Genomic DNA, 27,330 nt, shown 5'->3' with positions numbered 1-27,330 from the left:
TGGTCCAGTGCATCCATGTCCCCTGAAGTCTTTAAGCTCTTATTTCAGAGCAACTGACGGACAGAAACATTCATTGTACCCGAGTTTAAAGACTTCCTGGATTGTGTTACGCTGCTGGTGATTTTCCTTTTGACTCTTTGGGAAGCACTAGAAATGTGTGTGTTCAGGAAGTATTTACATATCTGAGCATGTTACACTAGGACTGCAGTCCAAACTTACACAGCCTCAGATTAAGGCTCTTATAATTATGTTTGGAGACGGCAAACAGCAGTGAGGATCTGATGATTAACTACAGCCGGGAGGTTTTTCTGTTTGCCTCCGTCCTGTCACATGCACACACTCCCTCCTTCCTCCTCCTCCTCCTTCTGCTGCAGCTGCAGGGAGAGGCTATAAAAACCCTGCTGGGGGACAGACAGACACTTTCCACGTCAGTCGGACAGTCAGACAGACGGCCCCCCTCTTCGTGCTCACTGCCTCTGAACAGGTAAGCTGGGACGGCAGACAGCTGAGGGCTCTGCTTGGAGCTCTTTTAAGTAACTTCCTGTTTGTGTCCGGCTCAGACTGCTTCTGGTTTGGTGGCATGCGTTTTAGACTTTTACTCTGAAAGCTCAGTTTGCAGAAGTTCTCCTGAGGTGCTAACTTAAATAAGTTCCTGTTCTGGAGACTTATTTTGTTCCTGTTTATGGCAGGAAGGGGAACAAAGTTTGAAAGGTTTGACTTTGAGTGGGCTGAAGGTCACAGAGCTGACAGACAGACGTGAGAGGCTCAAAGTCCGTGGACGGACGGACACCCTCCATGTGCTCACAGGGAGCTTTAAATGTGACTCTTTAGCATTTTAAAAGTCCTCCTGAGCTCAGATCTGCACACATTTAAGCAGGTTATATAAACTCCAAGCAACACTTCCTGAATCTGACTTTTCACCTTAAAGGAAAAGGTTTTATTACATTTTGAAAAGACTTCTGTTCTGTTGACTTTCTACTTGTTGAGTGACTTTGATTCATCTGTAGTGTAACGCTCGTCTTTCTGTGTGATAAGTTTTACACTTGGAGACATTTTATTGTGTTATTGGTTCATTTCTTGTTTGTTTAGCAGGCTGAAACAAAGTGTCCCTAAACCTGCCCCGCTGCTAGGCTGCTAAGGCTCATTCAGCCAATAAAAGAGGTTTTCATTCGTCCCACATGGTCTAGCAGCAGACTTCACTCAAAGCTAATGATCACAGGTGGTTTAAATGTGACCTGCTGGGTGTCTAAATGGCCACTCTGCACCTTAAAATGAGGCGTAGCCTCCCCTCAGGGGTCTGGGAGACAGGGGTGTGGTTTAAGGGGGGCACTAATCCTTCAAAATGATGTTTCTGTATCAAAGCAGCCATGTGTGGACTAGTCTGTCCCCCTGAATGCATCACTGTAAATATAACTAATGTGAGCGCTCATGGACTTAAAGCTATTGTGCTAATTATCGATGTAAAGCCCCCTCCCCATCGTCCTTCAGTGGTCTGATGTTTGAGATATTACATACTGGTGACCCAGTCTGTATGTTAAAACTCATGCTTCTCCACGGCTGACCAACAGTGAGCAGGAGCAGCTCACAGACCCGTGGTGCCACATGCTTGATCTCATGTGAGCTGTTCTGTTACTCACTAGACTTGAATGTATTCACAGCTGACTCCAGAAAGCATGTTGGCCACTTGCTGGGCCTGCATGTAGTAAAAACCAATGAAGGTGCCTTTCTCATCATTTTATTTCTAACCATAAACCGATAAACATACTTATGCTTGAGTAACTTAATAATATGATTGGCTTTGCATTGTGAGAGTTAGTTATAGCCTCTTGTATGCTGTTAAGGCCAGAAGCTGCAGAGGTGAGTGTCTTGGGTTTGACGGCTGAAAGTCCTGATGAACAAAGCTACCTAAAAACTGTTTTTAGTGGTCAGCGTTATTGTGATGCCTTTTAAAGAAACGTGAGAAGACTGTGAAATGAGTAGTTGGTGTGCATTTAAGTGTCCTCAGTCAGCTTTAATTCGCTCAGTTTTCAGCACACCCAGCATGAACAGGCCTCGTTCCATCTGCCTGAGACGTTTAACGGTAGCTCATGATAACAAAACGGGGTTTTAACAGATTTCCCCTAAAAGTTTAAAGACTTCAGTGACTCATCTGTTTGGACTTGACATAGGATCAAAACAACATCTAGGTGCTCAGATGTACCCAACCTGTTTACAAGAAAAACACTTTGATTCTTCGAAGGATCAGCGACTTCAGAATTTGGTTGGAGCTGCTGTGCCTCGTGTTTAACAGACTTTGTCAGACTGCCGCTGTTATAGTCAGTTTATTCATTCTGAAAGCAGACCTGCAGATCTGAAAGAGGCTGGCTGACCCACACTCATCTGCAGCCAAGTTCAACTCTAAGCAGGTGTACAGTGTTTGTAAAAGCCATCAGGGGTTTGGAGTGTACTGTAAGAGCTCAGCTGTTCAAATGGCATCTGCCCAGACACACTCTTACATAACACGCAGCAGATGTGACGGACGCTCTGAACCTGCTCACACAGTTGGACCAGAACACTTTTACTACAGCAGCTTTTCTCAGTGTGCGCAGAATCAGAAGAGCTTGCTGTATGAGACCTAGCAACCAGATAAAGCCCAGTCCTTCAGCTGTGAGGTGAAGTGGGTCATGCACAGTGGAGGCTAATATCAGCTCAGTCACAAATGCCTCTTCAAATGTCACAAGCATTAATAAGAGTCTGTGTAACTCAAGAACAGCAGGGAGGAAGTCATGACCTCTGCAGAAAGGTCAGGGGAAAAGGTCAAAGGCTCCCACACGGCTGGTGTTGGTATAAATAACCCAGCCAGACTATGATACCCCCCTCGTGCCTGCAGAATGGTCTCTCCCATTCTTCTGTTGAGCCCTGTAGCTGTCAGTCAGGAGTGCAGGGCTGTGATTGGTTGTGTGGGTGGAGTCTGATAAGAAAGGTCATCATGGAGGCATCATGGCATTAAACAGGATTTCTGCAGCAGGTCTCTCACTCAATCTGACCTCTTCACGGGGATTTTTTTTTTTAGTAACATGTCAAATTTCAGATGAAACAAATGTTTGACCCAGTGCGGATGACACTTCTATAAAAGATTCTTTGTATTTGAACTAATCACCTGGTTCTCTTCCCCCTTCAGTCAGGATGTCTATCACCAAGATCCACGCTCGTGAGATTCTGGACTCCAGGGGAAACCCCACAGTGGAGGTGGACCTGTGGACAGCCAAAGGTGAGCAGCTGTCACTTTGACCATGACGCACTTCCTGTTTGCAGCGAGTTCAGTAACCTGACGGTCAAACTTCACCTCAGGTCTGTTCAGGGCTGCTGTTCCCAGCGGCGCTTCAACCGGAGTCCATGAGGCTCTGGAGCTTCGTGACGGAGACAAGAGCCGCTACCTGGGCAAAGGTGGGAGGAGTCAAGTGTGTGGGGCTGGGGATAGCATTAATGCTACTTTTAGCGTAGCTGCTAACACCTGTGTTTCCCTGCAGGTACCGTCAAGGCTGTGGAGCATGTCAACAAGGAGATTGCCCCCAAGCTGATTGAGAAGGTATCCGTTAAGTTGGATTGCTGATGTTAGCTTGATGCTAATACACTTTAACTACTGCAGGGATTCACTGCAGGCTAATGGTACTTCATCCCATCTGTACAGAAACTCAGCGTCGTCGAGCAGGAGAAGATCGACAAGTTCATGCTGGAGTTGGATGGCACTGAAAACAAATGTAAGGACTTAGAAACTCGCCTCATAAAAGTAGTTGAATTTAAGATTTGTTTATGTAAAAACATGGAAGGGTGGCGACGTAAAATGGCAAATTCTTTTTAAACCAGTCCAAACAATATTAGGTTATAAGAACTGGGTAAACAAAATATTTAACAGGAAATGAACTGCTGAAGTGAATTGTAGAAAAAGAGTGAAAACAAAGCTGGAAGCACTGCTTTCTTTGGCATTTATACAGGTATACTGGTGCACCCGTCTATATAGCCTGAAATAAATGTGCCATCTGACAGATTTCTTAATATTTCATTAAGATTTGTGATCCTCTGACATTGTAACTGATTCAGGTGAACACCTGGTATGGACTCTGAGGATCACCATTCATGTTAACTTGCTGGGCATGAGGAAATTAAGAAATTCCACTGCACTTAAAGTTGTGTCTGCCAAGTTTGTGTACTGAAGGATGGGACTTTAATAAATGACTGTAATAACTTCAACCTGAGTCCATGGACTCAACAATCTGTTTAACCTTTCTAGTGGCAGGTTAAAATCAGCTCTTCACTAGCAAGAAGAATATTTCAACCCACAATTATATTTGAGAAACCCTCAAATCGTGTAAAGGAAAGTCAATTGACATCCCTCGAGTCGTGGTTTAACACTCTTCATGCTTCATTCATGTACTGAATGTATTCAAATTTATAATATTTATACTTAACTTTTGGGGAAACACAGATGAGTTCAAACAACTTGGAGGATTTCTTGACCCTCTTTACCTGGTAGTTTGGCCGTACTGTGCAACTGTATGCAGATTGTTTTGAAGCAAGGATGTCTGATTCTTTGTTTGCAGCCAAGTTTGGTGCCAATGCCATCCTGGGTGTGTCGCTGGCTGTCTGTAAAGCTGGAGCAGCAGAGAAAGGAGTTCCCCTCTACCGCCACATTGCTGACCTTGCTGGTCACAAAGATGTCATCCTACCTGTGCCTGTGAGTGGGAGGGGCTTGTGCTTAAGTGAAGTGGAAAACTGGCTTTAAAGACCCAAACTTCTTGACTCAACTTTACTTATATTTTTATTTAATTTTTTTATTTAGTTTGCTATTAACGTGCAAGCCTATGGGAAATTTGTAGTGAGCCTCTGGACAATTTTTATTGTGCACCAGATTTTTATTTTCAATTCAGTGGTTTCATTTAAGCTCCAGAGGTGTTTTGTAACTTATGTTTGGGTAGTTTGCATATGGATGGTATTTTTAGAATCTTTCTCTTTCTGCAGGCCTTTAATGTGATTAATGGTGGTAGCCATGCTGGAAACAAACTGGCCATGCAGGAGTTCATGATCCTGCCAGTTGGAGCCTCCAACTTCCATGAGGCCATGAGGATTGGAGCTGAGGTTAAACCCTGCCCTCTTGCAATGTTTCTGCTATGAACGGTAAAACCGATGTCTAACTGTTTAAATACTTTGTTTTCAGGTCTACCACAACCTGAAGAATGTCATCAAAGCTAAATATGGAAAAGATGCCACCAACGTGGGAGATGAGGGAGGCTTCGCTCCAAACATCCTGGAGAATAATGAGGGTGAGAGCTGCACGTGACCACGCAGTGACGTTATGTAGTTTATCTTGGGACTGATGTGACTGCTAATGCAATAGAATTTAAAGCAGACTTGTGTGTATTGCTGCTGCTTCAGTTAGTCAGACAGTTAAATTAACCAGTGGTTGAGCTGATTACTAGAAAACTAATAATACACATTTGGCACAACTCAAGGTTGAAGTTATTATGACTTCTAACAATGAGAGTTTGTGTTCACAGCTCTGGAGCTGTTGAAGAGTGCCATCGAGAAGGCCGGTTACCCTGACAAAATCATCATTGGCATGGACGTGGCCGCCTCAGAGTTCTTCCGCAATGGAAAGTACGACCTGGACTTCAAGTCCCCCGATGACCCCTCTAGACACATTTCTGGTGAAAAGCTGGGTGACCTCTACCGCAGCTTTATCAAGAACTACCCTGGTAAGATTGACTAGAGCTGCTGCTATGACCACTGAATGACTTCAGAACATACAGTGATGATCTGTTCGCATCCTGAATGTAGACAAGATGTGTTTAGCCATGACCTTTGAGAAACTGCAGTGAATTTGGACAACTAAACCAATGTTGCACTGATGTGTCAAATTGAGCTTGAGATTTGACTTTGATTTATGGTCTTCAAATGTCTTTCACAAACCTAGGAAACAAAACTAATTCTGTAGCTTTGAGTCTGTGGTTTAACCGAATGTCTTTGGAATGGAATATATTGGTCTCTTAAAGCATTTAAATTTCAAACAAGGCTGCCAAGTATGAAACTCAAATTCCTTTTTGAATACTTGGATCAGAAGTATTCAAAATGTTTACTTGGTTTAGTTCACTTGAGCTCTTGAGGGAGTGAAATAAGCCTTTTGAGTTCAGGAAGTGGTCAGGCTGCCTTCTTGTTCATTGCAGGAAAAATGCTCTAAAATCTCTCTAGAGAGGTTCTAAATTTCTTTTTTCCATTTAAAAATGTGTGATGTTCAACTGATAATTTGGAGAACCACAAAGATTTGTGCAGTGTGCACATTTCCAATTGAATTCATGTAACTGTTAAGCACCGTAGCATCATTGAGCCTGTTGGGTGTCTGTGGCATTTCTACTGTGGAAACTTTCTCCTCAGTGTCTCTCTTTCTCCAGTCCAGTCCATTGAGGACCCATTTGACCAGGATGACTGGGAGCAGTGGGCTAAATTCACTTCTTCTGTAGACATCCAGGTGAGGTGCACACAGGCATGCAGACATGTGACACAACCTCACTGTCATTCGATTTCTTCTTTTTTTTCCTCTTTGCCACAATCATTGGCATCCCTAGACGTTTGTTAGCCTTGTGGAATCTCAAGTATACAAGCTGGTTCTTCCTGGAAGAACTCAAGGAAAACCTTCAGTAACGGGAATATAGTGTTACTATAGTAACACGTCGGTTTTTCTGCTCTAATCAGATCGTAGGCGACGACTTGACTGTCACCAACCCAAAGAGGATCCAGCAGGCAGTGGACAAGAAGGCCTGCAACTGTCTGCTGCTGAAAGTCAACCAGATTGGCTCTGTCACAGAGTCCATCCAGGCGTAAGACACCAATCAGTCGTTTTAGTCCACATTAACATTTTCTGCGTAAAGTTAATTAAATGTATCTGCCTGTCAGATGTAAGCTGGCTCAGAGCAGCGGCTGGGGTGTGATGGTTAGCCATCGCTCCGGAGAGACTGAAGACACCTTCATCGCTGACCTGGTGGTTGGACTTTGCACTGGACAGGTATTTAAACTTCATCAGACAGTCTCAGTGAGATTAATGTGTTCACAAAGAATAATTGAAGTTTTTGTTCATTAAAAACAAAAAATGCTGAGATTATAAACTATTCCCCTTAAAGTCATTTGAAAAAGCCAGACTGCTCACACATGGCTGGTCAATCTACTGCTTCATGTATTTGAGCTTGAATGAAAGATTTAAGATCATTTTGAAGCAAAATTGTAAGAAAATCACTTGAATCTTAACTGCTGGGTGTGTGCAAAATGCCTTGATAATCAAGGACTGATATGAACACTGATTATCTACAGAGGTCTGACTCAAAATGAAAATTAAAGTGCATCAGTACTTATAAGACCCAAAGTTTTGAGTCTTGTGGGAAAATCACTGGTCAGTTGCAGGCAGAAGAATAAATGTGACTTGTGCCTTTTTTAAATAAGTGGTTGCATAAAAGCAGGGAAACCACTATTGAACTGTCTGGTCCTATTTCTGATTAAATGTGCTGGGTAGGAAACTGGGTCACTACAACTCCAGTGCTGATCTCATTCTACTGTTTCTTTCAGATTAAAACCGGTGCCCCCTGCAGGTCAGAACGTCTGGCCAAATACAACCAGCTGATGAGGTAAGAACGTTAGGATTTTTGTCATTCTCAGGCTAGTAGACGTTTAAGAAAAACAAAGCACAGCTAATCATGACCTCTGACTTGCAGGATTGAGGAGGAGCTTGGAGACAAGGCCAAGTTCGCTGGCAAAGACTTCCGCCACCCAAAGATCAACTAAAGCACCATGCTGCCTTCCTGTCGCTGTGGCAACTGACTGACACCTGATGACCCCAGAAGGCTCTTGCCCCTTTCCACTGGGGGTGAGGGGTTAGAGGTCATAGTGGGCTTGACTGTCTCTCTAGATGTAATTCCATTAATGATGTTTTCTATACAAAAGACAAACATTAAAGAGTGAAAAGGAAACATCTCCGAGTTTAATTCATTTAGGCTGCTTATAGTCTTTTTACATTCAAACTCCTTAAAGAGCTGAGCTCTTCAATGCATCATGCATGTACAGATCCTCACCAGCAATGGTGAACAAAACTCATTCAGAACAAGCTTCTGCTTGACGTGAACAACTAATCGCTTCCTAATAGGAAAGACTGATATTCTGAAGTTTTCCTTCAGCTTTCCACCTCAAAAATCCTCAGGTGTGCTTCAAATGTGTTTCTGTAACTCCTACAAATCAAATGGAAGTTATCAAGCCAAACACCAACAAACAAAATAAACTTTTGGTTGGACAAAGGTTCTGGGTTCATGTCCCCTTGTTGGCTGGGTTCTTTAGTTTTCTCCCTCCCATTGACATTTCTATTTGGTTAATGTATATCAGCATTTTTAGCCACCCAACAATTATCTGAACTGCATCAGTAAAAAGGCAGCCTGGATAACACAGCAGTCAGTAATGGGTTTTATCAAAGCTGATTCCAGCCGTGAGGCGTTCTCATAGTGACCAACATGGACCAGACAATCTCTGGGCTTGGCTAGGTGATTGATCAGCATCTGTTTAATGAGATCTGACACAAATGGATCCAAAAGGCTGAAGAACTCGTTTAGGAATCAACATCTATGAATCTACTTCCTGTCTGAGTGTTTTGGTTTTTTTTTTTTTCCTCTGGTCTGTACGATCATTTTGACAATTTGAAGATGGGGCTATCATCCAACAAGGTCTTCAAAGACTACTTGGTGATGTCAAACTGACAAATGCTTTATAACTAGACAACTACAGTGGTTTAAAAATAAAACGAGTGTTATCAACATGAAGTACTTTATAAATAAAGTGTAATTTGACACCTCCTGCAAGCTCTGATCAACCCGAAAGGTTAAGTTGATAATGCTACAGAGTTTCTTCCTGATGACACGGGGACTGATGTAGGGCCATTCAAATATGTCACACATGAGCTGACCTCTTAGGTTTCATATCTACCTTTCGCGTTCAGCCTAAAACATGAGACTAAGCTTCCTGGTTAGAAATAGTGTAGTATATTATATCATGTCATTATCCGTGTCCAGTTATTTAGAAATAATATTCCTACATAATGTTTGTAATGAATTAAAGTTCTGTCTTGTTACACATGTGATTTTTATTGTGCTACAAACTAAAAGAGGATTTGAAAAGAAAACGTTTCTCGGTCTTATCTATAAGATTAAGACAAACATTTAAAACCCTTGTGTTTGTCAAAATAGTTAGCCATATAAGCATCAGTGAATATCTTAGCTTGCGTGATCTCTACAGATAAGCTTTGAGTGTTAGATAAGGGGCTGGTTTTCATGCCATTAGGCTGCACATTCAGTGTTGTTATACCATGAAAGTACATAAGGATTGAGCAATGCATCTAAAGGGGAAGTGGATGAGCTGCAGAGCTGCAGGTTCCCTCTCAGCTTCCTGCAGCAGTCAGAAAAGATGCAAATGAGACGTGTGCGACGAGTGTAACAGGAGGCACGACTGTTTTACTACATCAGATAAACTCCTACGCTTCACAATGAAGAATAACCAACTGATTCAAAGCAGTTTGTATATGCCAGTGTATGGATCCCTGTTTATTTATGAGCAGCTAAAGTGTGTTTTTCTTCCTAGTTGAACATTTAACATTAAAAATCTTTGAACTCTTTCAGTGCACTTGGCTCAGCTCTGCCCACAGCTACAAACAGCCTCTGCTTTGATCATGAAAGTTAAAAGGACATTATGCCAGTTCAGTGTCACTTATTCTCTAAGGGTAGTCTCCAGTGGTGGAAAGCAACTCGTTTCCTCCTTGAAATTTCTTTCTTTAAAGATGAGTTTTCTTTCCTGCAGCATTTGGTGCTTTCTAGGGTCTTTGGCCTTCATTAGAATACCTCTCTCCGTCTGCATTTCCTCTTCCTCCCCTTCCAAGCATCATTGTAGGGCCTATTTTGGCCCACGATTAGGTCTCTTAGGTCTGCTGATAGCTTCCGGTTATTCTGGAAGGTTTTTAAATAGGTTTTAGCAATAAATATCTTTAATATGAAAATAAGCTTTAAATAAAATCCTGTGGTGAGAAAGAGGTGAAACATTTATGTGTTCAGTCTTGTGAACGAAGGGCAGATTTCTCACACTCAACTGGAGTCCACTATTCATGTCCACACACACACGCTGGTGTGACGTCAATGCTGATTGGTGGAGGAGTTTAGGCTGAAGGCAGCCTGTTGCCTGGATATGAGCAGCAGCCGTGCCGAAGTTCACTCTGAAAACGATCAAAACTCATTTAGAAATAATTACTTGTTACTTTACAATCGCTGTGTAAGAACAGCAAAACTGCAGCTGTGTGTGTTACAGTGCAGTGTTGCAGCCCTACAGCACTGGTCGGGCGGAAATGCACCGAAAGTGACACAAAGGTAAATATTGTGTTATTGTATTAAGAACAAGCTGCTCTCTGACCTGTGATTGGCCTTCTTTGGAAGTAAAGGCGCTGTTGTTTCCTGCTTGTCATGCTGACACACACACACACACACACACATAATAACCCATCTTCCTCTCTAATGAGGTGATTGATGATCTGTTATTCCGCCCTTGTGTGCGTGTGTGTGTTATGCGTGGCTGATGACGTGTGAGGTTGAATGGGGGGCGGGATTTTGTCTGATGAGGACAAAGACAGCAGGGGGTCATTAAACACACACAGACACACACACCCATACATACACACCTATCCTTCGGAGCATGTGAACCTCTGTGGCCCCGCCCCGTTCCACAGGAAATAGTTGCAAACCACGACTCAGTCTCCACGGTGATGCTTTACGAGCTGACGGGACGACTGGGGTCAGGGGTCACAAGGAGACGGAGGGAAAGGCGAAGCTATCCTTTCTTTTGGGTGCGGTTATAATGGCGGCTCCCGAATATTCTAGGATTCAACTCAACATCTGGAACTTAATCTGGGACTCCAGGATTATCTTCATATTCCCCTGGAAGATTTTAAGTATCTCACTTAAAAGACCCAAGTCATTCCAGGAATCCCGGAAGCCCCTGAAAGACTGATTGAGTCATTCATTCTATCTGGAAGAATCCTGGAAGTGAAATCAAATTTTCCCTTAAGGACCCTGAGGACCGTGCAGGATCTATTTGATTCTCCCCATGCTCGATTCTCTATTTTCAACTGCTGGAGAATCTCGATGTACCTTAAAATGTTCCACAAGTTGCTGACTTGTGGAACATATTTTAGTCTGCATGAACATCTTTACTGACTTTTAGTTCTCAAGAAAGTCTAGAACTCCTTCTTTAAGGACAATCACATCCTTTGGCTTTCTCTCAAGAACATCTACAACACCTTCAGTAACTTACTAAACTTTTCCTGGAAACCTTGAACCAATAAACCATTTAACTCAATGAATTTTGTCAAGTAGATGTGGAACTAGCCTACAAAGAATACCTAAACCTCCTGCAGGATCATTTCTCCTCTGAAAGCTCTTTAGAATCTCCTAGAAGTTCTTCAGAGTAAAGAAGGAAATTTCTCAGTACAACTCTTTGAGCTTAAATTGTTAGAAATAAATGTGTTTGGAAAAATAAAGTTCTGGTATGTCATTGTCCAGACTGACCTTTAATTATATAATTATAGTTATAAAAACTATTTGTTAATTCACAAAATAAATTATGTTTGACTCCCCTGAACTAGAAAGTTTTCTGTTTTGTTTTTTACCTTCAGAATCTTCAAGAGCCCTGAAACATTTCAAAGACTATACTTCTTTACTATACTTTTAGTACTTTAGTGACTAAATCAGATAAACTATTTCCAACTTACCCTACTGCAATCGCGTCTTTAACAACATCTGTTTCCAGAAACTCTGAAAGTGCTCCTGGAACTTCCTCAATGACAACAATAGACACTTGAAACTACAGTAGAAGGAGGCCCATTCTGTCTCCTGTCATGACTTTTACAACATGTTCAAATACCACTTGCACCTATTTGTGACTCCTGGAAACTTTTCAAGAACCCTGAACCATTTCCAGGGCTGTATGAGCCTGTTCCTTTCCATTTATTGTGTTCTTAATTACTCATGGAAGAATTCGCCTTCTTCAAGAACATCTAGATGTTTGAGAGTAGTTTTGAGGGTTTGTCTCACCTGGAAAGTTTTCAAAGCCAAGACATTTTTAGCTCTATTACAGGTCACTAGATGACATCTGGAGGCCCACAACCCTTTCAGTCATTGAATGTTGTAAAGACACCTCAAACTGACCTAGGAAAGACCCTGGAGCTACAATGAGGACAATCTGAGACCCTCATGAAACTTGTGAACACTCCTATGGTCTTTGAAACACCACAAGGACTTCAAGATGCTTTTAAAACACCAAAGGAAACTATTTCAAACCAAAGAAGCCTCTTCAAGGATTCCTTGAACTTCCTCCAGAACTTCATGATTAAACTTTGTCGATTGAATATTTTTATCTATTTTGTTTTTTTGAGTGTTTTTTGTAACACATGCATCCATTGAGTCCACATTCATCTGTGTGTGCGTCGTTGTGAGTGTGTGAACCCGTTGTCTGGGGTGACAGCAGTAAGAATGTGTGACATCATAGCGCCGAGTCGTATAAAAGTGTCAGCCCGCCGCCGGCACACAGATACTGACTGGTCCTGAGATGAGACAGGACAGACACCAGTGATAGTTAAAAAAAGAAAAAAAAAGCTTATACGACTTGTTCTGAGACTGATAATCAATTACTGTGATTGGAGAAAAACAGTTGGATTGATCGGACGACCAGCAGAATCTTTTATTTGACTTTGATTTTTGTTGGAATATTTTTGAGAAACTGTTTGTCAGTAAGTTCTGCTTCTTTATTGTCCTAATCATCAAATTTACTAATACATAAACATCAGAAAATGACATTTAAACTTCAAAAATATTTCATCAAATTAAAGAAAATCTAAATTGAAATTTACTAAATAATCCAGTTTAATAACTCCCATAACCCAATGAAGATTTATTCATATCTAATAATAAAATAACAAAAATCAAAATTTATTTTAAGTCTAAATTTTCTAGCCTTCTTTTACTTAAAATGTTTTTTAACTCTATTGTATTGAATTGAATTCAATAATAAAAATCTAAACACCTTCAGTTTGGTAGACTCTAATCTACATCTGTAATCTGAGACTGTAATAATCAATTTAAAAAAACTATTCATGACCACATTGTAAAAAAACAGAATTGTACAAACGTGAATAAAGCTACAAATTTGTTAAGATGCACAAATAAATTCAAATTTATGTTAAAAATATATTTTTGCTTCTTTTTTAATACCACAACAAAATTTGACCCAATCAGTTTTTATCTCCTGATCAGGTTATTTCACCACAATATTCACTTTTATCAAGTCACAGCAATCCTCTGACCGATAGATGGCGCTGTAGGCTTTAATAACCTTCAGTCAGAGCTACACGTAACTCAGCTATTTCATGTTCTTCTTAAAGCTTATAGGTTAAAAACAGTCATGGTGGTGTGTTTTTTTAACTAAATGTTTTTTGTACAAACAAAGATGGCTGCTGCTTCATCTCCTTTCATTTCCCTCATCTTCCTCCTCTTCCTCGCTGTTGCTGCGGAGTTAAAACCGTCACCTCAACGAGACAACAAACAGGTCAGTGGAGAACTTCCTTTTCATCATTACCTTCATTCTCTTTTTACACCCTTTATTTTAATCATTATCTTTGTCCTCATTATCTTCATTCATCGTCTTCATCGATAGTTTCTGCTCTTTTTATTGATTATGTCAGCTTTAATAAAGAGATACAATGAAACAGATCTCATAGTCAGAGATGATCTTAGATTAACAGCATGGTGTCATCAGCATAAGTGAGTCTGTGTAAGATTTTTCAGTGCTCCACCGATCAGTGACACATAATAGGAAGATAAATGTGACACTTAAAAAATGTCATCTGTTTGATGTTTTAAAGACTTGTTTTAAAGACTCAAATATGGGGCAAAGGTTAATGGACCCATCGTTACAAGAGTACTAACAAATATATAATATGGCTTACTCTAAGTTCTGTTATGTGGGACCAGTGTGTAATCTGAGTAATCTGATTAGTTGACTACTCTGTGTACTTGAGGTACAGTTATCAACATTCACTAGAAAAGGCAGTGAATCACACAGATGATTACTGACTGTATTTCAGGTTTTACACTCTCTGTTTGGCTCTCGTCTTTCAACTCTCATCTTGGCCACTCCCACTTTTGATGACATCACAGAGGGATCAGCTGGACAGCTCACCTCCACAACTCCTTCTGCAGTACTTCCTGTGAGCCACACCCTTGCAAAGCGAGTGAACAGCAGAACTGAAGCAGTCCCTCAGTTCTTTCTCAACTTCCTGCGGCAACAGACCAAGATGAGGAGGTGGAGCCGCAAGTCGATGATGGGAGGGAGAGGATGCTTTGGGATGAAGATGGACCGTATTGGGTCCATGAGTGGTCTGGGCTGTTAGACATATGTGTCACCATGGTAACTACACTACGACCTAAGCTCCGCCTGACGTTGCATGACCTCTGACCTCCAGAAGGATGAATTTTTCCACTGGGCAAAGACTTCATGTTGGATCTTTACTAATAAAGGACTAAAGGAAACGTACTAATGACCCTTGACGCCTGGCTCCAGTGCAGCCAGCAGGACTCTGTGTGTGTGAAAGACGAACATGTTTTAAACATGTAGATATATTTGTGTGTGTAAGAACATTAGGCATTTAGCTCACAGCAGGAAATGATCCGCTTCACACGCCTTTTCATTACAGGAAGTACTCTGTGTTGCTCCAGTGAGGGGCGGAGTCTGGATAATGTGTGCAGGACATGGCACGTTAAAGACAGATGAATGTCCAATCTGATAGTGTTGCACATTTTTGCGCTTTTACATGTGTCTCTGTCGGGTGATGTACTGGAAAGCTGATCACAGTGGGGCATGTGTGAAAGCAGCTTAATAGACGACCATGTGTTAAACATGCAGGTATGTGTGTGTTTGTGTGGACGGACTGCAGGCAACAATAAACTACAGAGAAAACCTCACTGGGCTTATGTTGCTTTGATTCAACAGGTAAATAACATCACACAGATATTTATTACAACATTAATATTAATGAAAGTTTCAGTTTTTACTGTGTGAACTTCCTGTTTATGGTGACACTGAACGGACATTATGGTGCTTCCAACAAGGAAGAAGAATCCTAAATAGGAATGCATATTATGGCTCTGTAACAGCAGGAATGTATTTATCTGTTGTTTAACCAGGAAAACATTTTGAGGTTAAAGACTTGAGAAATACCAAGGGCTCAGGGAAGAGCTTGAGAAGAACAACATCGGAGATCTCTGTCCAGAAGAGCGCGGTCCTAGGAACAGCTAAGATACTGCGCAGGACCGCTCTACCTTTCTGAGAACCAAAAGAAAACCTACTTTTTAAGAACTCGCTAACTCAAGAGTGACATCGCTCCCAAGTTTTGACATATGAGTTTCAAAATATCTCTTCAAGCATGTTATGAAGATGCATTAATGTTATGAGATGACCAAAATAATAGTCAATGCTAGGTTTTTAAAATAAAAGCCTAATTTCAACTGTTTTCACCTTACTGTAATTACTTACTCCACTGAGATGATGTCAGGCTGTTATGAAGTAAACAGTAATGTGTAAGGTGACTGTTTAGCAAGTCTGAAGCCTGAGCTTTTGACTCACTGGGATTATTTTTACAGGTTTATCCCATTGTATGAAATTTAGCAAAGTGAGTTATTTATAGATGCAGTTTAACAGAAAAGACAGAATCACAGCAAATGAGCAAGAAAACGGGAGAGACTTTTATTAGCCTTGCCACAAGGGTTACTTCTTATTGCCTGTGATCTGGTTTTGAAAACTTATAGCAGACTATAAGATGCTCTGTGATGTTTAAGGTAATGAAAGTTATTCTTTTACCCTGTGTTCATTTCATCTGTTTCTTTAGGAAATGGTTTATTACCTTGTCTCCACGTGAGACTCCTTTAGTTTGTGTTATTAGTGCGCCCTCATGTGGCAGATGCCAGTGAGTGCAGTTACCTAAGTTTGCGCACAGCATGCTTCACTAAAACCAAGCTAGAACAAGGAAGAAGTGTTTTTAAAAACACGTGTCTGAGTATTTGTCAAATTAATTTATCATAAACATGTTTGTGATAAATAAACAGGTCAGCTGTTTGTTTTACTGACCTTCTCATAAATATTACTCTTTAGGGTTACAAATTATTTCTATATAAAAAAAAATCATATTATTTAAATGATTTGACCGTAATGTTTTTTAATACATAATATAGTCCTACAGTCATAAATTAGTCCTCGTCAACACAGTCAAATGTAGCAGGTTGGTGCTGCACTTTCACATCGGAAACATTTTGTTTGTTTGTCTGTTTGTTTGGTTTTTTACATATGACTATCAAATATACGATAAACCTGATAACTATTAAACTAAAGATTATGAAACATATAATGAAAGCAACAGTTCACTGGAGTTGTGTCACTGTTGTTGGAGTGTTATTTTGAAACAGACAGTGAACACATCACTTGACTTCCTTTTACATATTTCCTAAAGCTTTCTTATGATAAGTCCACTGCCACTTTTCATTTATCAGTTTTTCTCTTTTATCTCATAATTTGAAGCTTCTAGTTGAAGTCAGTGATATGACCAGCTCTATTAAAAGTTGATCATGAAGTTCTTTTGGATAGATATTAATATCTTGTGCAAATACCAAGTTTTCTTAATTATAATTCTTCTTTGGTCAGGATTTTCTGAACAGAGTGCCATTTACATCAGTGGATGGTTCATGGTGTTGGTGGTGTATGGAACACATCATAAAATGTGTGACGCGTTAATAATTTTACCGGTTAAAGGTTAAAATACAAAAATGATCATATCATTACATTGTTAGAGAAAATGTCATTCATTCACACTGAAAAAGACTGGAAATAATAAAAGATAATCTTCTTCTTATTATTATTATTATTATTATTAAGGTGGTCTAAGTTGAAACTTGAGAAGAAGAAATACATTTTTAGACAGGTTACCTAAAACTTGAATTTAATCACCACTCATTTCAAAGTGATTTCCTTCTTCTTCTTCTTCTTCTTCTTCTTCTTTTGGATCCTCCTTTTAGGAGTTGCCACAGTGCATCTTATCTGCTCGGCAGTTCCATTTTTAACATCCTATGCACATGTCCACACCATCTCGGCCTTGCTTCTATAACTTTGTCTCCAAACTGCTCTTCCTAATTTCTTATCCTCTCCATCCCGATCACTCCCAATGACGTTCTTAACACATTCAGCTCGGCCTTCTGTCTGTTCATCAGTGCCACCGTCTTCAAACCAAACATCACAGCACGTCTCACTAACATCTTATAAACCTTCTGTTTCACTCTTGCTGCTTCTGTAACAAATCACCCTTGACACTCGTTTCCATCCTCCCCAGCCTGCCTGCACTTTCTTCTTCACCTCTCTTGTACACTGTCAGTTGGATGGTTGACCCCAGGAACCTCATCTACGTCACTCCTTTTACTCCTCGCACGTTCATTTTATCCACTTGCCTCATCCTCACACATGTTATCTGTCTTATTTCCTCTTCTCTCTCCTCCTCCTGCTCCCTTCTCTCCCAACAGATCAAAACATCATCTGCAAACATTCATAAGACTTCCTCATGTTGAACCAGTTTCAGTAATTGTTTAATAATATTACATTTATTTTGAATATTTCTACGTTTTTTAAGAATATATAATTATTTTTGTATTTCTGGTGAAATTTCTGACATGCACAGGTTGTTCCCGCCTCTCGGGGGCAGCATGCAGACATTTGGCTGTTCCCTGTCACGTGACGAGGTCAGTAGTTCCGGGGTCAGGGCTCGCTCAGCTAACATCAACCAAACCGTTGACGGTAACACGGAAACAGAACGAGCTGACTGTCCTCTCCTCCCGGACGTTCTCCTCCGCTACCAGCGAGCCTCCTGCCTCTGGATCCCGGCTGTTCCCGCCTCTTCCTCCGTCCTCCTGGTCCGCACCGGTCAATAAGCCTGAAGCATGTCGGCAGTGCAGCGGATGAAAGTGGCAAACGAGCGACACAGCAAGACGATCACACAGCGGGGACACGTCCAGAAAACGTCGGTAGGGAAACCAGGGCTAACGGCTGACCCGTTAACTTAGAGCCCGTGGGCTGTGGCCGGCGTGTGGTCTGTAGATGTGATGTTCGTGTAGAAGTGAGCATTTAAATACGTTTATTTGATTTATTTAGAGTCGAATCCAGGAAACAGCTAGCTCGCTAAGTTAGCCACGGAGCTCTGTTACCATCACAGTCGCCATCATGCTGCATGTAATTGTTGTTAAAAACCAGTGAAATGGTGGGATAGTAACAGAGGTCCCGCTGCTGGCGCACTGTGAGTGGCTGTTTAGTGTGTCATCTTAAAGAGAGCCAGAGTCCTTCAGGAAAGCTGGAGTTTTAGCGCGCCGCTCGATTGTAATTTATAGAAAAACGATTTTATTCTAATATATTAAAGTTTTATTTTGTGGTGTTCAATCGGCACAAACATATAAAGCTGTCGGCTGTTTGTGAGCTTTTGGGGGGCTTTAATCGTCCATCCCCTCTGTGTGATGAGGTGTAAACAGATGGAGTGGGCGGAGGCGTGCAGCTCAGTGCGCACATTTAAAACAGAATTTGTGTCAAAGAAGGTGATGTTAGGGAATCACACGCAGGCCGAATTTAACAAAGGGCTTCGGACCGTTTAAATGAAGATCAGATGCTCGATTCTGTCCGTGCAGACAGAGAGCAGCGTTAAATGAGCTGTTTTCTAAATGGAGTCTGGTGCAGAGTGGCTGGTTTGGCAGGTGTAACAACATTGAGCGCACACAAAGCTGTGTGTGTGTGAGCAGTTATGAGTGTGACACACACAGAGTCAGCCTAACATTTTTTACTGTGAGGCGATTCTCAAGGAACTCGAAGCCACAGATGTGATTTAGTAAACATCTGTAAACACCCAGCTTTGTACTTTTGAAGCTTAAATTCAGAGACATTTAGCTTGCGTGCCATCAGCAGGCACGCTAGCTCAGGATATTTACAGTGTGTGGTGGGCGACTGTGACAAAACCACAGTTTGCCTTGATTCAGTTGGTGGTGTCACACCGTACAACAGAACTACTTGTGTTTTCTGTTTGATGAACAAAGAAGTATTTGATGTTTGAATACCTGTAAAACCCCTCATAAAATATGGTTTAAATATACATTTATTACAGTTCTAGTGATATTTGCACTGCTTTGGCACAACGAATATTTCATTGAAGCAGCACCACGTGAATCAACCAATGCTGAGGCTATACTGGCATCTTTACATGGTCCCTGCTGCTCAGTCACATCGAGCTAACTTTAGCTTATGTTACAGCAGCCAAAATGTATGTAAACAGTGTGCGTTACTAGGCAACTACGTGTGCCATTAATGTCCAGCGCTGCGTTCATTATTATATTAACGTGACGTCTTCAGCGGTTTGAGGTATAAGTGGCCTTCCCGTTGTACCACATATTGCAAATGGTAACATGACGGGTTTTATTTTAACAGGGTTACATAATTTAAACATTTTTAAAGTTCTAGTGTTTAAAATAACTCAAAGGTCAGAGCTTGGAGCTCTGAGGCATGAATGGATCTCATCAGTCAGGGTTTGGCCCTGTAATGATGACCTCCAGACGTTAAGGTGAACACAGTAAACACTGACTGTCCACAGAAATCTTTTCATTTGCTAGCAGAAGTCTTTGAAACGGGACGATTACAGCAGGGATGTTAGCTGAAATATTCAGCGGCTGTCGCACGTTCTGTTTGCCCGTCCTGTCTACAGTTCGGTTTCTCAGGTTGTCTTTGGTTTGTTGGAGACTTTCGGTTTTCTCTTAGCGTTGACCTGCCAACACTCCCATCTCACCTGTCACAAAATGTCATTTTTTTCAGCTCGTCTGTCCTTGCAGTAGACAAACCAGTTAGAACTGTCTCACCTCGTGTTTCTCTACTTTACTCACCCTGCTGCATAAACGAGGCTTCATGAAGCACAAGCTTAAATCTCAGGATTAAGCAAGTGAAATGTGTGAAACAAAGTCGCATATAATGTAAACAGTGTAAAGGTATCATAAGAGAAGTGTTGTGAAAACACCAAAGACGCCTGTTTTCACCACGAGGTGTTATCATTACCATCAGAATAAAAAGAACCAAGTTCTATGTAGAAGGAAAACTCAAAAGGCTTCCACGGGACGCTTTTGACGGTGCGTGGTTTCTCTGTGTTTTCCAGCGGCCAGTAAACGATGAGAAGTCTCCGGTGGGCCCGTGGCTGCTCGCTCTGTTCGTCTTTGTGGTTTGTGGATCAGGTGAGTTTCTCCCCTGCAGGTGATACAGATGTTGATACAGCTGCTGATGCAGACGGGCTCTGCTTCCCGCTCAGCTGATCCTATCTCTGTGGCGTTTCTGCAGAACTCTATCAGCTCTCGAAACTCTGAGTCACATTTTTCCCCAGAAGTTTTGTCTTCAGCCTGCAGGATGCGGAGTCAGAAGGTCTTCCTGTGACAGATTGCACTTTTATCGCTGCCAGTCAGGACTTGCCATCTCTAATTAGCGTTTGGTAACACATGTCAAAAAACAGTCGCTTTAAATAGATGGGAGTTAGTTCTCCTGCTTTTCTCAGCCTGTTTTTTAATTGTAGGTCACAATAGAATCTCTGTTTGTGCCGTGGCTTTGAGGCATAGAGCCGGTTTGGGTTTCCCGTGATGTTCCTGCTCATTAAGCAGATTAATGTTGCTTCTGCCAGCAGCAGAAGACTTGACTGTTTCATACTAAAAGAAGTATTAGAGTTACTGGAATAAGGACAGGAAGTTGATGCTGGCGGTGCTGGACATTTTGAAAGTTTCACATTTGCGACTAAAAATACATGTGCAGATTGCTACATTTATTTAGGAGCATGTGTGTGAATAAAAAGTATTACAAGGCTCAACACTCTTCGTTAACATGACAATAAACCTGGAGAGAGAGAAACATGTTTGCTTTACTTTTTGGATTAACTGCGATCGTTACTATTACTGCAATCACAATCAAAGCCTCTGAAGATAAAAAGCTATTAAGAGTCCTCTATTAAAGCACTGATCATCAAATTTAATGGGGTGTCTCTAGTTGTAATACCTCAGTAGATAGGCAGGCACATCCATCCTTATCCATAGGTAAGTATATGAACACTTGCCTATGGATAAGATAAACAGGACAGTTGGTAAAGTAGATTAAGTCATATATCAGTAGGTAGGTATATGGATCATTACACAGGTAGTTAAGTAGGTAGGTAAATGGGTGGGTGGGTATAATGAGATGAGAGAGATGATGAGAAAGCCTTTATTTGTCAGTTGCAGGTCTTTTGCCCACAACCGAGATGACAGACCTTGCCGGCCGTACATACAATACAAACATCACATTGGGGAGACAGGTCAGGCCAGGTAGCGAGGAAAAAAAACATTGAAATGTGCAACACAAAAGGATAATACAGGAATGCACAGGTATCAACACACCATAACACAATAAACACAGACAAGCAACATGGGAAAGAGTCCCAGTGTGTACATCTGATCTGGGACCGCTGCAATCTTTCGACTGCGCCTCCAGCTGACCCGATGTCCACATCAGAGGGGAGGCAAGCGTTGGAGGTGGCGTTGGATCCGGGGTAGGGAGCGTGATGCGTCAGTGAGTGCTTATCAGTATCAGTATATGTATGTGTGTGCGTGTCCATAGTTCAGCTGAGACAGTGTCCTTCACCCTATCAGGCTAAGTAAACAGTCTACCAGCCAACCCAGGTGGCCTTGTAGGGAATGGGAAGGAACAGACTCAACACAGTCGTTATCAGGGAGTTGTTGTTCGGCTCCAGCCTTGAGCTGGCGCTGAAGGGGTAGCCGGGTTATGATGGTAATTGAGAATTTCAAGCTGTTTTTAACACTCCGACACTGGTCTCTCAGTCCCCCGTTAATAGCTGCGAGCTTCTCCGTGATGTTATCAGCTATCGATTCTGTGGTCTTGTCACTCTTTTTGCTCACATAGCAGATTCTGAGACCTCACGACCGCAGCCAACTGATCCGAGGTGTAATCCAGCTCCGCCCAGAGATGTTGTTCTGAGTTGATTCTTTCCTGATGTAATCCAACATACATACGCTCAAAGGTGTTATTCTGAGCATTCACTGCAGTCGTAAGCGCCTCCAAGCTCTTAACCATGCTGCCTTCAGTGAGCCCTTTCTGAGAAGTCGCACCTGTCGTTCCAATCCCAGCGGGCAGCCTTGTGGGGGTTTGAACAGCCGGTTCCGCTCTCTTAATTCTCCGATAAGCCAGGGCCAAGCCAGCTCCGATCAGCAAGAACCCTGTTATCATGGTTCCGAATAGGTAGATGTCTTCAGCGTCCTCGATCGACAGTCCCGCCAGGCACACGATCCTCTGCCACCCGTCCATCGTGTATCCAGCAGGGAAAGTCCCTCCAGGGCACTCGGGTTCTCCCGAGCCCAGACTTCTCGTTGAGAAAAGGGTGTCAATAGCATTCAGAGACCAGGTGATCAAATCCATAATTCTCTTTTAGGTTTTAGACACAGACTGTGAGAGAGTGTTCCAGGGAAAGTAATACAAAAAAGATACGAGAATAGACAAGGACATAAGAACTAGCAGGGAAGATAAGGGAGAGGAGAAAAGTGCGTCCGCCTCCTCCGAGAGCCAAAGTAGAAGTGGCAGGTAGGTGCATAGATAGAGAGGCTTTAGGTACAGAGACACCTATGGGTGTCTATGTAGGTAGATTTTAGGCAGGTAGAGGGTATGATGGTAGTTAGATATGGGTTGGTATATAGGTAGATAAGTAGGTGGGAACATAGTTTGGTAGATGGATGCAGCAGGTTTGTCAGTAGGTGGATCTGCACATATCTTGGAAGGTAACCGTGTAGGTAGATGGAGACATAGAGGAGCATGTTTCCCACTGAGCTGTGGCCGTTGTTCTTCTAACGTAACTCTTTACGTGTTCATAATCTTAGGTTGTAAGCTTGTGGTTTGAAACCATAATGTTTCATTTTTTCACTTTATCTAGGATTCAAGCAGCTCTTTGCTCATATGTTGGGTTTTATAAAGTTCAGTGGGCGACCGTTCAAGTCTACATGCTGGTCAGTAGCAGCTGGGCTCTTTTACAACAATGTGCTTTGGCATCGTGTTGCTGAAAAAAGCTGAGTCTTTGGTGGCTGCGTTAGTTGAACAGTAACAACTTTCTTACAGATGTTTGTGGATTCCATCATATGTGGTTCATAACGTCATTGAGGTTTCATGACTTGATGGATTTGGCTGCACAGTGTGAATGTTGGTGTCAGCGCTGCATTAGAAACCGACCTGATCTTGCGTGTGCTCAGGAACATCCACACCTGAAGAAACACTGACGGTGAAATAAGCACAGGTTTCCACCTTAAATGAGCCCGGGCTCATTTAAGGTGGAAACCTGTGCTTATTTCACTGACAGGTTTCTAAACCACACTGTGTCCCTGCGTCTTTGCTTCATAGTTAGTCCTCACAGACTCGAGGAGCTTATGAAACACAAACGGTGCTTTTATTTACATTTACAGAAACGTTGCTATAAACACGTCCGTCGTGACTGCGTGCGCTCGGAGTCTTTGGACGGTTAGTGTTCTTGTTTAAGACTCCACTGCGAGCTGGTGAGGAGGCTCGCTGTTGAGGAACACGTGTGAAACCACACGAGCAGCTGCAGAGTGATAACGCAGAGACTTCTGCATTTGCAGCCAACAACAGAGCACATCACCTCGCCATCATTTCAAGCGCGTTCACACGTCACATGATTCATGCGATCTTATCTCCGCTGCACACGGTTGTTTGGTACCTCCGTTTCATAACATTTATCTTCTTTAAAATACAGTAGCTAGTGTTACGTGACAAACACAGGCGGCTGGCAGGCCTCCAGCCCTCAGGAAGCGATCGTGGCTCGTTGCTTTGCGTCGTTTGTGGTTGTTTTTTGAACGTTTGTGCCACAATTTCCAGGTTTGATTCACTGAGCAATAATACAGTTTAAGAAGACAGGTGTCAGCGTCTCTCTGTGTCTACGGATGAGCTAGTTTTGTGTCATGTGACCTGCTGCTAATGCCTCCTTTGTGTTTGTTGCAGCCATCTTCCAGATCATCCAGAGCATCAGGCAGGGCATGTGATGATCTTTGACCCCAGAGATGCTGAGCCCGATGGAGGGAGGGAGGGGCACATCGCCTTCAAAACACACCCCCAACACACTCTCTCACACACACACACTTGTACCTGTGGAGTCTGGACTCTTCCCTCTCTCTCTGCAGCACATCGCCTGTTTGTTTACTCCCGTCTCTGTCGATGAAGCTGATCCATCACATATTGATAATTGGTTCCTGTCAGATGAAGTCTTAAATCCTCTTCCTGTCGGTCGTCCAGCTGCTGTCTCTCGTCTCTGCTGCTTTTCTCAGTCCCCGGTTTAAAGGGACAAAGCGCTGTTCTTCCTGCTGTCGGCTCATTAATCATAAATCCTGCGAACGCGCCTCCTTTCTCAGACCGTCGCTCAGTCTTTAGGACCCTCGTGAGTCTGAGCTCATTTACTCAGAAAGACTCAGCCATCATACTGTGAATCATTGTAATAACAGGACAAAGTTAAGGTTCAGACAGATGTTTACATGCAGCACGCCTCAGATTTTAAACTTTTGTACATTGAAGCCTGAGAAGAGCAGCCCAGCCTGGAAGACTTTTAATGTGAAAAAAAAGAATGTCTTCCAAATTAAAAGTCTAACACACCTGTTCTAGTTTCAGTTCATATTGAGTGTATTTGTTGTGAATTTTGTATTTTTGTCAATAATAGTTCAGTGATTTATGTGATTTCGAGTGCTGTTGCTAACCGCTGTTTAATGACTGCTTATTACTTAGTGTTTCAAATGTGAAACAAACAAAAAGAACAAATCTATTTATTTCTGAGGAGCCGTTTAATTCATTCCGCTGATTATTCAGTCACATATCATAAGTGTTAATATTAGAAACGGTTTAAAGACAAACATTTACTTTAAAGAAGCAATTTTACGGTAGCTTTTCTGCTGGAGCTCTTTAGTTTCAACCACAGCTGTTACTCTAATCTCTCCTCTGGTAACTGTCACTTACATTTAGTGCGTCTTCTTCACAATAAACCCTGCTTGAGCTGTGATTGGTTATATTTGTGATGAATTAATGAAATAGTTAAGTTACAGATAAAATGTTTATTTTGAACTCAGGGTTGAAATCTGCAGATTGCGTCTATCAGCAGCACGTCTCTCATCCAAAACACTTTTTTGTGAGTGTGTGTGAAACAGGAAATATATGAATCACATGAAGAAGAAGTCAGAGCTTCATCTTCTGTGAGCGCTAGTTACAAATGTCTCATGGGGCCTCGTAAATTCTTCTTTTAGCTCTCAGATTTTCAGAGGTCCAAAGTCATTTAAAGTAAATGAATCTGGGCTTTAATGACGTGCAGATGAAGCGACGAACAGACTGTCAGCGGGGTGAAAAGACGTTGAATTAAAGCACACAGGAAGTGATTGTGAATGCAGGTTCATGCTGGATCATCGTGTGAAGTTTACAGGATTCAGACTGGAAATGTGATTTCTCTTTAAGGCTCTAAAAACAGCGCTTTGCTCCTTTAAATCCCTTCCCCTCCACACACTTTCAGTTCTTCTGCTGTAAATGAAGTAAAACAAGCTGATGAAACGAGCTCCGTCATTACAAACGTCCTGCTGACGTTTCCATGTGAAGCAGTCGGAGACGTTCCTCCGGCTGGACGACACGCTCCGCTTTGATACTAAATAAAGCTCCAATATTTTTCTCTACACGCCTCCCGGCTCCTCTTTGTCTTTGCTTTCTCTGTAAGAAAAAGAACCTCATAATGCCATGTTTACGACCAACAAGGCAGTGCAGGCATGAATTCATCTCTGAAAGTGAAGACTGTCTCTGATGACACCTGAGAGTTGAATTGTTCTTTCCGAAAAAGGATCTCAGACCAGCTGCTGCCATCTTGTGGCTGAAGTTAATCATCATTGTAAACTTGCTTTACTAACAGCTGTTCTGAAGAAGAAGGGTTAGCACTATTGAATTTGTACTGTTATCCACGGTTTTATTAATTATATGAAAAACAAATCAACCTGTCCTGCTAAAGATTAAGTTGGGAAACAAGGGGACAGATGGAGGATGCAGAACAGTATGGAGCCCCTCAGTGATCGCACTCAATTGTCCATAACTCCACTACCAAACCGGGTGCTAACATGAAGCCTGTTACCCTGACTCTGCACACTGACTGCCACCAGTGAGCCCAGAAGAAAACAGAGTTACCATCATTAACATCACTAGCACAATAACGTAAAACAAAGAGGAAAAACTGCAATTGTAGTATTCAAAATACAAAATAATTAGAAGCAAATAAATGACACAACTCCAATGTCAAAGTACATGTATATGTATATATACACACAAACATCCCGTAAATAAACACTAGCCTTAACAAATAGATCAGCTGGTACTTCATTAAGGGGGGGTTCAAAACTCAGTTTTATAACACACCTCTGGGCAAGACATCTGTTTATCAGTTGTATTACCAAAGTGACTCATCCAGCCTCCAACAGATCAATTTGTTCAAGTAAGAAAGGATAAATGTCTATGAAGCCAGTGTTGTGCTACGGTAGGTGTATTATGGGAGGGGATTATTTCATCAAACTGAGGACATTTTGCCTGACAATTATCTGTATCCTCCTAATACACCTTGTTGCTAGGTGTATTCCCGTGACAGTGTGAGCAGTTGTTAAAAACTATCCTGAACATCCACTGACCTGTATATTGCACTCTATGTAGTGTTTTGTACAGTATTGGTTGTAGACTGGGATTTCTAATCAATTTAAAGCTTTTTACGCATATCTGAGACCAGAACTTTTGGCCTAAACTGACTGATAAATCTGCTTCCCATTTTGCAATAGGAAGATTCATCTATTATGGAGACTGTCCTGTATATTTTAGACAGTACTTTGGGGGTTTTAAGATTAAGGAATTGTGATGGTGTTTGTTATTTAACTTCATTAGCCTTAAATTCCTTTTTGTTTTTTGTTTTTTTTTACTATAGATTTAATTTGTTGATATTCTAAAAATCTATTCTTGTTAATCCCACACTGTATAGCTAGTCTGTCAGATGGAATAAAGTCTGTTCCTTAGAATATATGTTCCAAGTATTTAATTCTTTTACAACTGCAATCTGGGAAGTTGATCATATTATTG

At 41.7% G+C, this 27,330-nt stretch overlaps 4 protein-coding genes across 6 annotated transcripts in view; 3 read left to right on the top strand and 1 right to left on the bottom strand.

Annotated features, from left to right (window-relative positions):
- Positions 1-27,330, bottom strand: part of LOC112430860 (nuclear factor 7, brain-like) — a 57,173-nt gene that overhangs the window by 23,653 nt on the left and 6,190 nt on the right. The gene's annotated exons all lie outside the window — the stretch shown is intronic.
- On the top strand, positions 325-7,991 carry eno3 (enolase 3, (beta, muscle)). 3 transcript variants are annotated; one of them, XM_076879091.1, is made up of 15 exons: positions 382-484; positions 1,090-1,206; positions 3,161-3,250; positions 3,331-3,426; positions 3,510-3,568; positions 3,671-3,740; positions 4,581-4,714; positions 4,999-5,115; positions 5,195-5,300; positions 5,535-5,732; positions 6,426-6,502; positions 6,727-6,851; positions 6,928-7,036; positions 7,591-7,649; positions 7,737-7,991. In XM_076879091.1, the coding sequence occupies exons 3-15, from the start codon at positions 3,166-3,168 to the stop codon at positions 7,804-7,806; spliced, it is 1,305 nt and encodes a 434-aa protein (XP_076735206.1). In that variant the 5' UTR covers positions 382-484; positions 1,090-1,206; positions 3,161-3,165; the 3' UTR covers positions 7,807-7,991. The 3 variants fall into 3 exon arrangements, with proteins under 3 accessions (XP_004573823.2, XP_076735206.1, XP_076735209.1); XM_076879094.1 differs by having other exon boundaries at positions 394-484; positions 1,093-1,206; XM_004573766.4 differs by lacking the exon at positions 1,090-1,206 and having other exon boundaries at positions 325-484.
- Positions 12,650-15,053, top strand: LOC101466331 (C-type natriuretic peptide 2-like). Its single transcript, XM_004573767.3, has 3 exons — positions 12,650-12,832; positions 13,549-13,647; positions 14,186-15,053. The coding sequence occupies exons 2-3, from the start codon at positions 13,549-13,551 to the stop codon at positions 14,489-14,491; spliced, it is 405 nt and encodes a 134-aa protein (XP_004573824.3). The 5' UTR covers positions 12,650-12,832; the 3' UTR covers positions 14,492-15,053.
- Positions 17,884-25,898, top strand: zgc:85858 (stress-associated endoplasmic reticulum protein 1). The gene is made up of 3 exons (XM_004573768.4): positions 17,884-18,161; positions 20,318-20,393; positions 24,196-25,898. The coding sequence occupies exons 1-3, from the start codon at positions 18,078-18,080 to the stop codon at positions 24,234-24,236; spliced, it is 201 nt and encodes a 66-aa protein (XP_004573825.1). The 5' UTR covers positions 17,884-18,077; the 3' UTR covers positions 24,237-25,898.

This window comes from Maylandia zebra, linkage group LG3, assembly GCF_041146795.1.
Source record: "Maylandia zebra isolate NMK-2024a linkage group LG3, Mzebra_GT3a, whole genome shotgun sequence".
Lineage (NCBI taxonomy): Eukaryota > Metazoa > Chordata > Actinopteri > Cichliformes > Cichlidae > Maylandia > Maylandia zebra.
The sequence above is the reverse complement of the archived record's forward strand: the minus strand, read 5'-3'. Positions and strand labels throughout refer to the sequence as shown.